The sequence below is a fragment of the Phacochoerus africanus genome, chromosome 11, assembly GCF_016906955.1.
Source record: "Phacochoerus africanus isolate WHEZ1 chromosome 11, ROS_Pafr_v1, whole genome shotgun sequence".
NCBI lineage: Eukaryota > Metazoa > Chordata > Mammalia > Artiodactyla > Suidae > Phacochoerus > Phacochoerus africanus.
Genome location: NC_062554.1, coordinates 131,890,424 through 131,902,750, shown reverse-complemented (window position 1 = coordinate 131,902,750; position 12,327 = coordinate 131,890,424). Strand labels below are relative to the sequence as shown.

The window sequence follows — 12,327 nt, the reverse complement described above, 5'->3', positions numbered from 1 at the left end:
CCCTTCAGCAGTAGCAGGGTTGTCCAGCAATTAGGGACAGTGGATTGATTTTAACCGCTCTCGTCAAAATGGTATCTCTTGGTAAATCTGCAGCAGGAACTGAGCAGAAGCCCCCTTCTTCCTTTCAACTCTACCGCGAGTCTACACAGAGCATTTCGAAGTCCAGTAGAAGTGCTTTGTGGGGGGGTGTGGGGGGGTGACGTCTATGCCTGCTGACTTCTCCTCTGGTGCTCAGCCAGGCTGCGGCTAATCCAGACCTGCTGCATCAAGTTTGTGGCTTATGGTTTAGAAGATATACAGAGACTTGTGTGTCTTTGATTGCAGAGAGACAGAACTTGAGGAAAGATGCATGTACTATCAGTGCCTTGAAAGAATTCGTGCTGCTGCCTAAAAGAGGGCCATGTATTTTTGTCATTCATAGCCGCTGAATGCAATTCTTGGCATGAAAACAGTTGAATTCTCATCCGTGAAAACCATGGGTGATAGCAGCTCATCTGGAAAAACATCTGGAAAGGGACGTCTTAGATGACTGTTTCAGTTTGCTTAGAAATACCTATTGGTTTATGTTCAAAACTTCCATTTTTTTCTTATATCTGTTTTGGCATTTTATAACTTTCTCAGGATCTACGCACTTTATGGAGGTTTTCAACTTGATCAGCATATGGTGATTCATAATATTCATTTAAAATTTTTTGTTTCTGGAGTTTCCGTCGTGGCTCAGTGGTTAACGAATCTGACTAGGAACCATGGGGTTTCGGGTTCAATCCCTGGCCTCGCTCAGCGGGTTAAGGATCTGGCGTTGCCCTGAGCTGTGGTGTAGGTTGCAGACACAGCTTGGATCCAGCGTTGCTGTGTCTCTGGCGTAGGCCGGTGACTACAGCTCCGATTCACCCCCTAGCCTGGGAACCTCCGTATGCCATGGGAGTGGACCTAGAAAAGGCAAAAAGACCAAAAAATAAATTGACAATTTCCACACTCAGAAAAAAAAAAATAAAATTTTTTGTTTCTCTAGTTGGCTTTTCTCTCATGTCATATGCTGTTTATTTACATCTTTTTCACTCTCTCCATCACTTTCTTTCTTATTCTTCTCCCTACTTCCCTATTTGTTTTCCTTTGATCAATTTTGCTAGAGATCTTATTACTTTTTTCAGTGTAAGGTTTCTTCGATTTCTCAAATTGCGTCTTCTTGTTCATTGATTTCTTCCCTTCCTTATTGTTTCTCTGGGTTTGTTCTGTTCTTTTTCATTCCCGCTTCACGAGTTGAGTGCTTAGCGTATGTGTTTTGTGTGGGAACTATTTGTACTGCTGTGTGGTATCTGACTGTTTTTCTCAAAAGGATTTCCTGAAGAGGAATTAGAGAGTCACACTACGTGAATATTTTCAGGGTACAGATAGACGTCCCTGGCCTGTCCTCCAGGAAGGCTGTGCCAGTTAACACTTCTGATGGAGAACCCATCTTACCCTGGTCTTGGTAAGTTGAGCCTTTGTCCTTCAGTCCAAAATCTCAGGTATATTTGGTATATGATATGAAGTGAAGAGTTACTTTTTTTTCCCAGATAAATAGCACTATTTAATGTCTTCCTCCCCTTCTTGAATTATGACACAATTTTGATCATGTACTAAATTCTTATATCTACTAAATTCTTCACACACACACACACACACACATGCAATCACACGCATCCACACATACCTTGGGGGCTGTCTTTCTGTCTCACTGAATTTCCTAGTCAATTCCTACATCAGTAGTGGGCTGTTTTAACTGCTTTTGCCTTTTAGATGCCGGGTCATTTGGTGGCGTAGGTTACCACTCCTCATTCTTTTTTTTTTTTTTTTTGCAGGGGGTGGGGGGCGGTGTGTTGTGCGCTTGTGGCCTGTGGAAATTCCTGGGCCAGGTATGAAACCTGCGCCACAGCAGGGAGCCCAGCTGCTGCAGTGACAACGCCAGATCCTTAACCTGCTGCACCGCAGGAGGACTCCACCACTCCACCACTGTTCTCTATTCCCACCTTTATTTCCCTTCTTTTCTTAGCTAGTCTTACTGGTTTCTTCCAAATACATGGGTGAAATTGGCAAGTTCCCGAAAAATCTCCTTCAGGTTTTCGTTAGAATTCCAGTAAACCTAGACATTAATTCGATAGTAATTAACAATCTTATAACATTGCATCTTTCCCTCTAGGAGTATGATATTTTTTTCTCAGTGTTTCTGTTACTTCCCTTAATAAAGGTTCACGGTTGTCTTCATATTTGGCCCTGTTAAAATTCCTGTTATTTCTAAGTCTTTTTTTTTCGTTCTTGTAATGGAGATACTTTCCAACTATGTTTTCTATAATTTTTAGCTAATTATTTCTGGTCTATAGTAAAGATGTTTATTTTGGTTTAGCTCTTTTATGTTCCAATAATCACTGAATTCTCCTAATAATCCATTGGCGTTATGATGTGATTCCTCTGCTTTTTGTGTTTTATCATCCATACATAACGATAACGGTTTTGCTTCATCTACTATCGCTTCGCCAGGAATTTGAAAACAGTGCAGTAGTTGGAAAAGAATGCTGTCCTTATTTTGATTCTAACTTTAATGGAAATCTCTGTATTATTTTTACCAGTTGTGAAAAGCTGGATAAACTTTGCTTTGAAAATAATCATGTTGGAGTCCCATCGTGGCTCAGTGGTAAACAAACCCGACGAGCATCCACAAGGATGCAGGTTTGATCCCTGGCCTTGCTCAGTGGGTTAAGGATCCAGCGTTGCCGTGAGCTGTGGTGTAGGTCGCAGATGCAGCTCGGATCCCACGTTGCTGTGGCTCTGGCGTAGGCCGGCAACTGCAGTTCTGGTTGGACTCCTAGCCTGGGAACCTCCATATGCTGCGACTGTGGCCCTAAAAAGCAAAATAAAATAAAAATAATCATGTTAAGGAATACTTCCAGCTCCCTTTTATTAACATTTAAAAATCAGCAATACATGTTGAATTTTATCCATTTTTAAAGTATCTGTTCAGATGATTACCTAGTGTTCCTTTCTCAGCCTATTGATATATTTTAAAGCAATCATTTTTCCAGTAATATTTAGATGGATTTCTACAACAAATCTACTATGGCTATGGTCTTTTTAAGTACACTGCTTGTTTCCATGTTTAAAAAATATTATACTTTCTAAGTGAGATTGGTTGGCCTGTAGTTTTATTGTGTCATCCTCAGATTTCAGTATCAGTAGTCTGTTTACTTTTTGGAATGAATGCAGAAGCTTTTCTCCCCACATTCTGGAACTGTTTAAACAGTTTACAAAATGTCAGCATCAAAGTTTGCTATCATTCACTTGCAAGTTTGCCTAGCCACAGAGTCTCTTGAGAAGTAGATTCATTGGAAGCATTTCAGTATCTTACAGGGTTATTGGTATATTTAGGTTTTCTTAAGTCAGCATAATTTATATTTTCTATTTCATCGAAATTTTCAATTTTATTAATGTACAGTTTTATGTCATATTCTTAAAATGTTTTGAATCCCACATGTGTCTCTTTTCTCTTGTTTTAGGAAATTTACCAGAATGTTTTGCCTCTTTGGTAGATTTATTCTCTTTTTGGAAAAACAAGCTCTTGGATTTATTTAAAAATTTCTACCATTTTTCTGTTTTCTTTCTTTCTCTCCTTCTTTCTCTCCTTTCTCTCCTTCCTTCCTTCCTCTCTCGTTCTCTCTTTCTTTATTTCCACCTGCGGTATATGGAAGTTCCCAGGCTAGGGGTCGAATTAGAGCTGCAGCTGCCAGCCTACACCACAGCCACAGCAACACCAGATCTGAGCTGCACCTGTGACCCACACCACAGCTCATGGCAACGCCAGATCCTTTAACCCCCTGAGCAAGGCCAGGGGTCCAACCTTCATTCTCATGGATGCTACTTGCGTTCGTTACTGCTGAGCCAAAACAGGAACTTCTGTGATTCCTTTCTAATGAACAGCAGCTACCCTGGATCTTTTTGGCTTTACAGAGTCCAGGCTCACCTTTCATGCAGCAGCTTTCTTCCTGAGAAGTTGGAGTTAGTGACATTTTTATAAAAGTAACTGTGTTTTCCATTGATTGGAGGTTTTTATTTCACAGGTACTTTTCATTCCTTTCATCTTCTGTGACCAGCAGTTAATGTTTGTCTAAATGAACTCTCTGACACCAGGGAGCCCTGAAATTTAGGCAGATACGGAGCAAATTAATTGAGTTGCTGCCTGCAATTTCTTTTTATAAATGTATATATAGTAAGTGTTCTTAGAGAGGGATGCAAATATAGTTGCTCCTGGTCCCCTTTCGGCTTTTGTTTGTTCCGTGGCGTGCCTGTTCTTATCACTTGTCACCAGTCCTGGCGTATGAAAAAAGGATGGAGCTGTTCATGGATAGATTAATTCTTTTATGTTGTTCGTGCAGCACACTAGCCTTTCAGGGGGGGCTGGGCTTTGTCAATCTGGAGGTAAATTTTTTCCCATTTGCTTTTGTGATTAGAGGAATTTGGTTGCAAAATGTCTGGCTCCTGATCTGGGGAGCCCGGGTCAAGGTGGGGAAACAAAGGCTTCTGGTCCTGGGTTTGAACAGGTGGCCTTGCCCTTGGGGCCAGGTGAGCTCTCTGACCAGGGTCAGAGGTGCTAGGGGCCCTTCAGCTCCTACAGTCTTGTGGAGGGAGGCACAGGTCTGGACGGCTGGCATTAACGGGATGCTGTGGTGCAGCCGAGTCTGCAGGCTGTTGTCTTTGGCAGGGCTTCATCTTATACTGGACCCGTGTTTCCCGTGTACCTGTAGCCACGGTTTCAGGAACCCATTGAGTCACCCGCTGTCTTCCGAACGGGATTCCAAGTCTTCCGGCCCAGTGCGTCCCCTTCCTCTCAGGCTCACACTGGCCTTTTCTTGCTAAGTGGACATTGGTCCTCCAGGGATGCGCTTGGTGGCGTCTCAGCGCCTGTAATAAATCTCCCAATGACCTTGACCTGGGACAGGGCCCAGGCGGGAGCGCAGGGCTGGCACCCCGCAGTGTTGGCCTGCAAGGCCTCGCACTCCTCACCCCCTTTCCACCCTCAGCCAGGGCTGGATCCAACACAGGCGCAGATGCCGAGCTCACAGCCTCCTCTTTGCTGGAGCATTTCCATCTTAGTCTGGGTCCTCTACCCTTCCTGGGAGCTAGAGAGTCCCGTGCACATTGCGTGCTGGGAGCCTGCCTGGATGGAGCCCAGAATTCCTAAGGAGCCCGAGATGAGCTGCTCTGCTAGGGACACTGAAGCTCATGGATATCCTTTTAGCCCTCTGCATCTATGCACAGACATGCTTTGGTGTCGCTTGGTCTGTTTCTTAACCACCTTTTCATTCCCTGAGTGGAAACTGGGACAGAGGAGAGAAGGAGCCCACATACTTCATGAATCTCTTGGGAATGGACTTCCCGCTGTGGTGCAGTGGGATCAGCAGCGTCTCTGGAGCACTGGGACGCAGGTTCCATCCCCAGCCAGTGGCATCAGTGGGTTCAGGAGCCAGCATGGCCATAGCTGCAGCATAGGTCGCAACTATGGATATGCTACAGGGTGGCCAAAAACCAAACGAAACCAAACCCAAAAAACGAGCCTCTTTGTCACCCCTCTTGTTTGTGATCCTCTTCACATGCACGTTTTTTTTTTTTTCTCTCTTATTAGGGTCGCCCCAGTGGCACATGGAATTTCCCAGGCTAGGGGTTGAATCGCAGCTACCGTCCTGCACCACAGCCACAGCAACACCGGATCTGAGTGGCATCTGTGATCTCCGCTGCAGCTTGCAGTAATGCTGGATGGTTAACCCACTGAGTGAAGCCAGGGATCGAACCCGCATCCTCAATGGATACTCTTCGGGTTCTTAACCTGCTGAGCCACAGTGGGAACTCCTCCACCTGCGTGTTTGAGAACTGCTTACAATTAAATTCTCCTGTCTTTAGAAGCCCATCATTTCTGCCCCCTCCCCCTGCCTCATTTACTACCAGTCTGCAGCACCCACCGGCTTCCTGGAGAAATAAAGAATGCAGAGGATCTGATTGGACTTTTTCAACTGCATAGAAGCAGCAGGACAGTCAGGCCCTAGCTGGGTGCACTAGTCTCCCCACAGAGGCTCCAGTCAGAGGTGTGTGTATTTCCCTCCGCTTCCCGATTATGGCTCTCCAATTCTCCTACCTCACCCCATAATTGATATCCCATCAAAGGGATAAGTTAGTTCGAGGTTTTAAGTGAAAGGTTTACCACCACAGCTCACTGGTGATGATTGAAATGCAAATCCTCTCACTCAGTAGGGTGAATGGGGCTTTGATGCGTCCTTTAGTTGGGTGGTGGTGGGGGGAGCATGGAGTGAATCTTATCCACTCCAGAGCATGGGGTACTGAAGGCTCTTCAGCAGATATTGCTTCACTTCTCCACGCCACAGTTTTGGGAAGCGTTTTGTTTTGTTTTGTTTTTGCCACACTTGGGGCATGCAGAAGTTCCTGGGCCAGGGATCGAACCTGCGGTGCAGCATCTGCCTGAGCCACAGCGGTGACAATGCTGGATACTTAACCCGCTGAGCCGCATGGGAACTCCCTCAAAACAGTCTTAAGAGAGTGATCACTAAAAGCATCATGATTGGATTTGAGTGGAAATTTTTCAAATGACTTGTATTTTTTCCATTATAGTTGATTTACAGTGTCCTGTCAATTTCTGCTGTAGAGCAAAGCGACCCAGTCACACATACATATATACATTCTTTTTCTGACATTATCCTCCATCCTGTTCTGTCACAGGTGACTAGATACAGTTCCCTGTGCTGTGCAGCAGGAGCTCATTGCTTATCCACTCCAGATGCAATAGTTTGCATCTACTAACCCCAAACTCCCCCTCCCTTCCCCTTCCCCTCCTTCCCTTGGTGAGGGAGGATTATTGGTCTAGAGCGATCCTGTCTGTTGCTGTAACCGCATGAGGAGCTCTTGAGATGTGGCCACTTCAAATTGAGATATGCTGTAAGGATAACGTGTCCATGGAACTTGGAAGAATTAGTGAGAAAAGGGGGATATAAAAGAACTCATTAATGATTGTTTAATATTCCATGTTGAAATAATGTCTAGATATATTGGGGTAAATGAAACATGCTAAAATTAATTTCGGCTTAAATTTTGTTTTTTTTTACTTTTTAAAATGTGGTTAGTAGGAGTTCCTGTTGTGGCTCAGTGGTAATGAACCCCACTAGTATCCATGAGGACACAGGTTCGATCCCTGGCCCCCCTCAGCGGGTTCAAGGATATGGCATTGCCTTGAGCCGTGGTGTAGGTTGAGGCTAGGATCTGGAGTTGCTGTGACTGTGGCACAGGCCAGTGGCTGCAGCTCTGATTTGACCCTGAGCCTGGGACCTTCCATATGCCTCGGGTGTGGCCCTAAAAAGACAAAAAAAATTGTGGTTACTGGAAACTTTATAATTGTGTCTCAGGTAGTATTTGAATTGGACCGAGCTGGACAGGATTTTATCTTAATTCTTCCGTCTGCATAGGCTTCCTTTTTCCCACTAGAGGGAGATGTGTCCTAACTTGGGCGAGTCTGATGCTTTTTTAGCGGGGAAACTTCACTGCCTTGGAATGTTCTTTTTTAAAAGAAGAGAACTCAGGTTTTTGCCTTGTTTCAGTTCTGCGTGTTTCTGATGTGTCTGGATGTTGCGTTTTGTAGGAAAGGGAAGCCAAAACAGAAGAGTCAAGAAAGCAGAGACGTTTGCTACCCTCTTTTTGTTAGGAGCTTGCTGTCTGTGCCCTAATCCCTTAGGGCTTGAGTGTGTGTGTGTGCGTGTGCGTGTGTGTGTGTACGCAGCTGTAACAGAAAAGACCAGGACAGTCACACTCTGCCACAGCCCCTCCAGGACCACACCGAGTTGAGTGTGAACCAGCCTCTCCAGGACCACATTGAGTTCAGTGTGAACCAGCCCCTCCTGGACCACACCGAGTTGAGTGTGAACCAGCCCCTCCAGGACCACACCGAGTTGAGTGTGAACCAGCCCCTCCAGGACCACACCGAGTTGAGTGTGAACCAGCCCCTCCAGGACCACACCGAGTTGAGTGTGAACCAGCCCCTCCAGGACCACACCGAGTTGAGTGTGAACCAGCCCCTCCAGGACCACACCGAGTTGAGTGTGAACCAGCCCCTCCAGGACCACACCGAGTTGAGTGTGAACCAGCCCCTCCAGGACCACACCGAGTTGAGTGTGAACCAGCCCCTCCAGGACCACACCGAGTTGAGTGTGAACCAGCCCCTCCAGGACCACACCGAGTTGAGTGTGAACCAGCCCCTCCAGGACCACACCGAGTTGAGTGTGAACCAGCCCCTCCAGGACCACACCGAATTGAGTGTGAACCAGCCCCTCCTGGACCACACCGAGTTGAGTGTGAACCAGCCCCTCCTGGACCACACCGAGTTCAGTGTGAACCAGCCCCTCCTGGACCACACCGAGTTGAGTGTGAACCAGCCCCTCCAGGACCACACCGAGTTCAGTGTGAATGTGTCCTGGGGTCCTGGGCCCCGGGACTCAGTGCCTCTCCCTTTTCTGTTTTTCCTGGGGTTTGAGGCTGGGGCTGCTGTTGGCGTCTAGTGCGTGTAAGTCTACCCTTGGATCCTACTCAGAAACCAGCATCATTTCATGATTATGTTTTAGTGACACTGTCTCTTCCTGATTTTCCTTTGATCTTTCGGGGTAGCTCCTTTGTGGTCTTGTGGGGTTTTTTGTACGGGTCTTGGTCCGATAAACACTTTATTTCTCTTTTCTTGCCTGTGCAGCCTGCGCCCTTTCAGGCAATCTCAGCCATCCTGGAGGCTTCAGCACTCCCCTTAACTTATCCTGGGGACTCCTAAGTCTTTACCTCCAGCGCAGGCACTCTTGAGAGCTCCTTCCATGCCCATCCAGCCACCTGTTAGTCATCACACAGAAACCCCAAACTCGGCCCCACAGCACTCCTTACCTCCCCTCTCATGGCATTCATCAGCCCTACTGTTATTTTTTATTGTTTTGTCTCTCACACCTGCTGTACAGTAAGTTCCAAGAGGGCAAATGCCTTGGCCATCAGGTTCTGATTCACTCGTCAAATTTCAGGCCGTGCCTGGTTTTTGTTCACCCTTATTTGAGTGAAGATTTTAAAATATTTTTTTTCATTTTAAACCGATAGTTTAATTATAAGCATACACATTGCCGTTATACCATTCCGTCAATAATCTGCTTGGCGTTCTGTCATCTGTTCTGGGGCGTGGTCTGTTGAGACATTTTCTTCACCGTCTGTACAGGTGGGGCGATTGCCTTCATCCCTCCTGTCGTTCTCTGTGCTGGAAGCTTTCTCTTTTGGTCCCTCTCCTCTTGTGACCCTTAGGACAAGTCAAAGGGACATTTCCACCAGCCCCACCGTGTATTTCCAGGAAGGAGCTGAGGTCACACAGATCAAGGAGTGTGACATGTTTCCACGGCTGTGGTTCAGTCCACAGGCAGCTTTTCCAGGGTGTATTCCAGTTGCTTTTAGCACCGCTCCTGTTAAACCAAACCCAGTGTGATTTAGATCCGTGACTAATAGACACTGTTTTTCTCGTCAGAACATGAAGAGGAACTGGACCAAGAATTTGACCTGGAGACTGACTCTTTATTCGGAGGATTAAAGAAGGTACCAAGTGGGTCAATGATAAACCTTCTCAATTTTCACACCTCGTTTCAATATTTTGCATCTTTGGAGCTGGGTGTCAGCCCAGGTGTGGTACTCAGCAGCCACTGGAGAGGAAGAGCCTCTCCTCTTGTAAGTGGTGTGAGCGTGCCATGTCGCGTGCGGTTTCCCGTGTTCTTTCTTTACCTTGTCCCAGCATTCTCCTCTCAAAACACCAGAAGACACCAGGAATCCAGGTCGGTAACCTTAACAGTTCATGCACATCTCACTTTTCCTGACCTACCCACATTGATGGGAATCCAGTGTGGTTCCTGGACACTCCCTGTACCCACTGTTGGCAGCTATGGAACTGCTTCCTCCCGGCCTCTAGTGCTCCTGCCATCTGCATATGCTGCAAAGCATGCTGGGCATCCCCCGCCCCTCTGCTCCCTGGTTCTGCAGCGGCAGTGGCCTGGCTCATTTATCTTCCACTGCAGCTCATTGTGCCTGCTTAGATAGCAGGTGGCGTGGCCGCTGTTGCTCTCCTAGGTGTGATAGCACTTCTGTTCTTTAGACAATGCCAGGCCCTCCTCTTCCCTTCGTGAGATGCTAGGCTACTTTCTGTGTCACCCCAGAACCCTTCATCTCTTGAGGTGGGGGTTTTTCTCCTTCTTCCCCTTTCAGTTTCTCAGGACCCCATTCTAGGAACAGCTGGCATCACAGAAGGTCCAGCTTCAGCTCAGGGTTCAGGGTTCAGGTCAACACTAGTGAGGAGCTGTTCTTCTGGGTGTTTTGATACATTTAAAAAAATGATATAAAAATGTTAATTTTACTATCTTTGCTCTAAGAGTGTCATGTGCCAGATATATTGTAAGTTTAGTCAGCTTCTGTTGGCTGACTTGGGGCATAAAATAATACTCGCATTCTGAGTTCTGAACCCCTGACTTAACACGTGAACTTTGGAAGACAATTCATTTCCAAGCCAGGAACTGCCTGTACTGATATTTTCCTACTTTGAGAGTTTCAGATCTTGCTTAGAATTGAAGCAAATGGGCTTCAATTTCCATTTTGATTTTCTAGGGTAACCTGTCCCATTTTCCCAGTTCTGGCTCTGCTCAGATTCACCATATTAAATACACGAGCCATGTTTGTCTGGGGCTGGGAAGACAGCCTGTCCTGTGTGATGGACCTCCCAGTTGCTCTGCCCACCAGACATTTCCATGAGTTTATTTTTTTTTAATTTTTAATTTTATTTATTTATTATTCTTATTTTTTGTCTTTTGTCTTTTTAGAGCTTCACCTGTGGCATACGGAGGTTCCCAGGCTAGGGGTCAAACCGGAGCTGTTGCTGCCAGCCTACACCACAGCCACAGCAACATCAGATCCAAGCTGCATCTGCAACCTATACCACAGCTCATGGCAACGCCAGGTCCTTGACCCACTGAGTGAGGCCAGGGATCAAGTCATGTACAGTAGGTGGTATTGTGCTTGCCTCATCAATGAGGAAACCTGGGAAGCTTTATGTCACAGTGGACTTTGAGCTGTAATAGTGTTACAGAACTCAGGTTCAGCTGATTGCCATTCAAGAATCCAATACTGAGAGATAAGCATTGGGCAAAAGGTAAGATAGGTTTATTGAGGAAGCCTGCAATCCTGGTGAGAAGGTGGACTCATGTCCCAAAGAACCAGCTCCCCAGGTCTTGCTTGGAAATTATATAAGGAAAGAGGAAGGAGCTAGGTGCTGGGGAGAGGGTTGCAGGGTGCATGATCAGCGCATGGGTCGTCGTCTTATTGGTTGGTGGTGAGTCAACATCATCAACCTTCTGGTTCTGGCTGGTCTGGGATCTTCATGCTTGTGGGCAGCATATAGTTAACTTCTTCCACCTGGTCGAGGTTTCAGTATCTTCACAACAGCTCAAAGGACATGGCTCAGAAAATCTCGATAGCCCTTCAGAAGAAATTAAAGGTCCTTGACTTTAATGGCTAAACTCTTATAATTTGTCTTGTTTGACTGTTGCCCTTTGTTGCTGCATTTTCTCACTTCTCTGATTGAACTTATTCTTTGACTTTAAGTTTTTCTGCAGACAGGAGGCATGGGAGGGGTCTGTCCTGGGAAGGCCCCACAGGGTCCTGCTCCACTATATCAGGGAGTCTAGGATCTGCTCTTTAAACTGCTCTTGGGGGGTGGGGGGATGTGCATGGGCTGAGGGATGGAAACCCTGTGAAATCAGATTATGATCATTATGCAACTACAAAAAAAAAAAAAAAGAATCAGTGAATCAAAAGAAAAAAAAAAAAAAGTACCTGGAGTGAGATAAATAGATGAGGATGGTGGACCGAACTTATCTTGGAGATTAGCATTTGGAAATGGCCCATTGCTTTCATTACACTGTACTAGCCCCTGGGAATGATTCAGCTCCCTACAAAATGCCAGCAGTGATTTGGAAGATGTGCAAGAAATGTACCTTAAAAATGGCAAAGTAAGTAAAGCTAGTATTTTTTCCAAAAAAAAAAAATAAAAATAAACTGCTCTTGGATCACTTAGAAAAAAATGGTCATTTTTTTTCTTTTTAGAATCGTAATTCAGGCATTTCAGATAATACTAAGTTGCCAGAGGCAAAAATAGCAAACTCCTATTAGGCTAAGAGACTTCTTGCTGCAGAGAAGCAATCATGAGGCGGTTTGAGAAGTTGAGCCAGGATCAGGCCCCAA

General features: G+C 45.9%; 1 protein-coding gene across 6 annotated transcripts in view; it reads left to right on the top strand.

Moving 5' to 3' along the window:
• HHAT (hedgehog acyltransferase) overlaps positions 1-12,327 on the top strand; it is a 316,237-nt gene that overhangs the window by 25,210 nt on the left and 278,700 nt on the right. For 4 of the 6 annotated variants that reach the window (XR_007130843.1, XM_047753081.1, XM_047753083.1 and 1 more), the window contains exon 3: positions 9,572-9,639. The exons of 1 other annotated variant lie outside the window; for it this stretch is intronic. Coding sequence is in view for 3 of the 5 variants with exons in the window: in XM_047753081.1 (XP_047609037.1) it covers positions 9,572-9,639 (68 nt within the window). In the remaining 2 variants the exon portion in view is untranslated. Of the gene's footprint in view, positions 1-9,569; positions 9,640-12,327 lie in introns of those variants that run through there. One more of the 6 variants, XM_047753085.1, reaches the window with a different exon arrangement.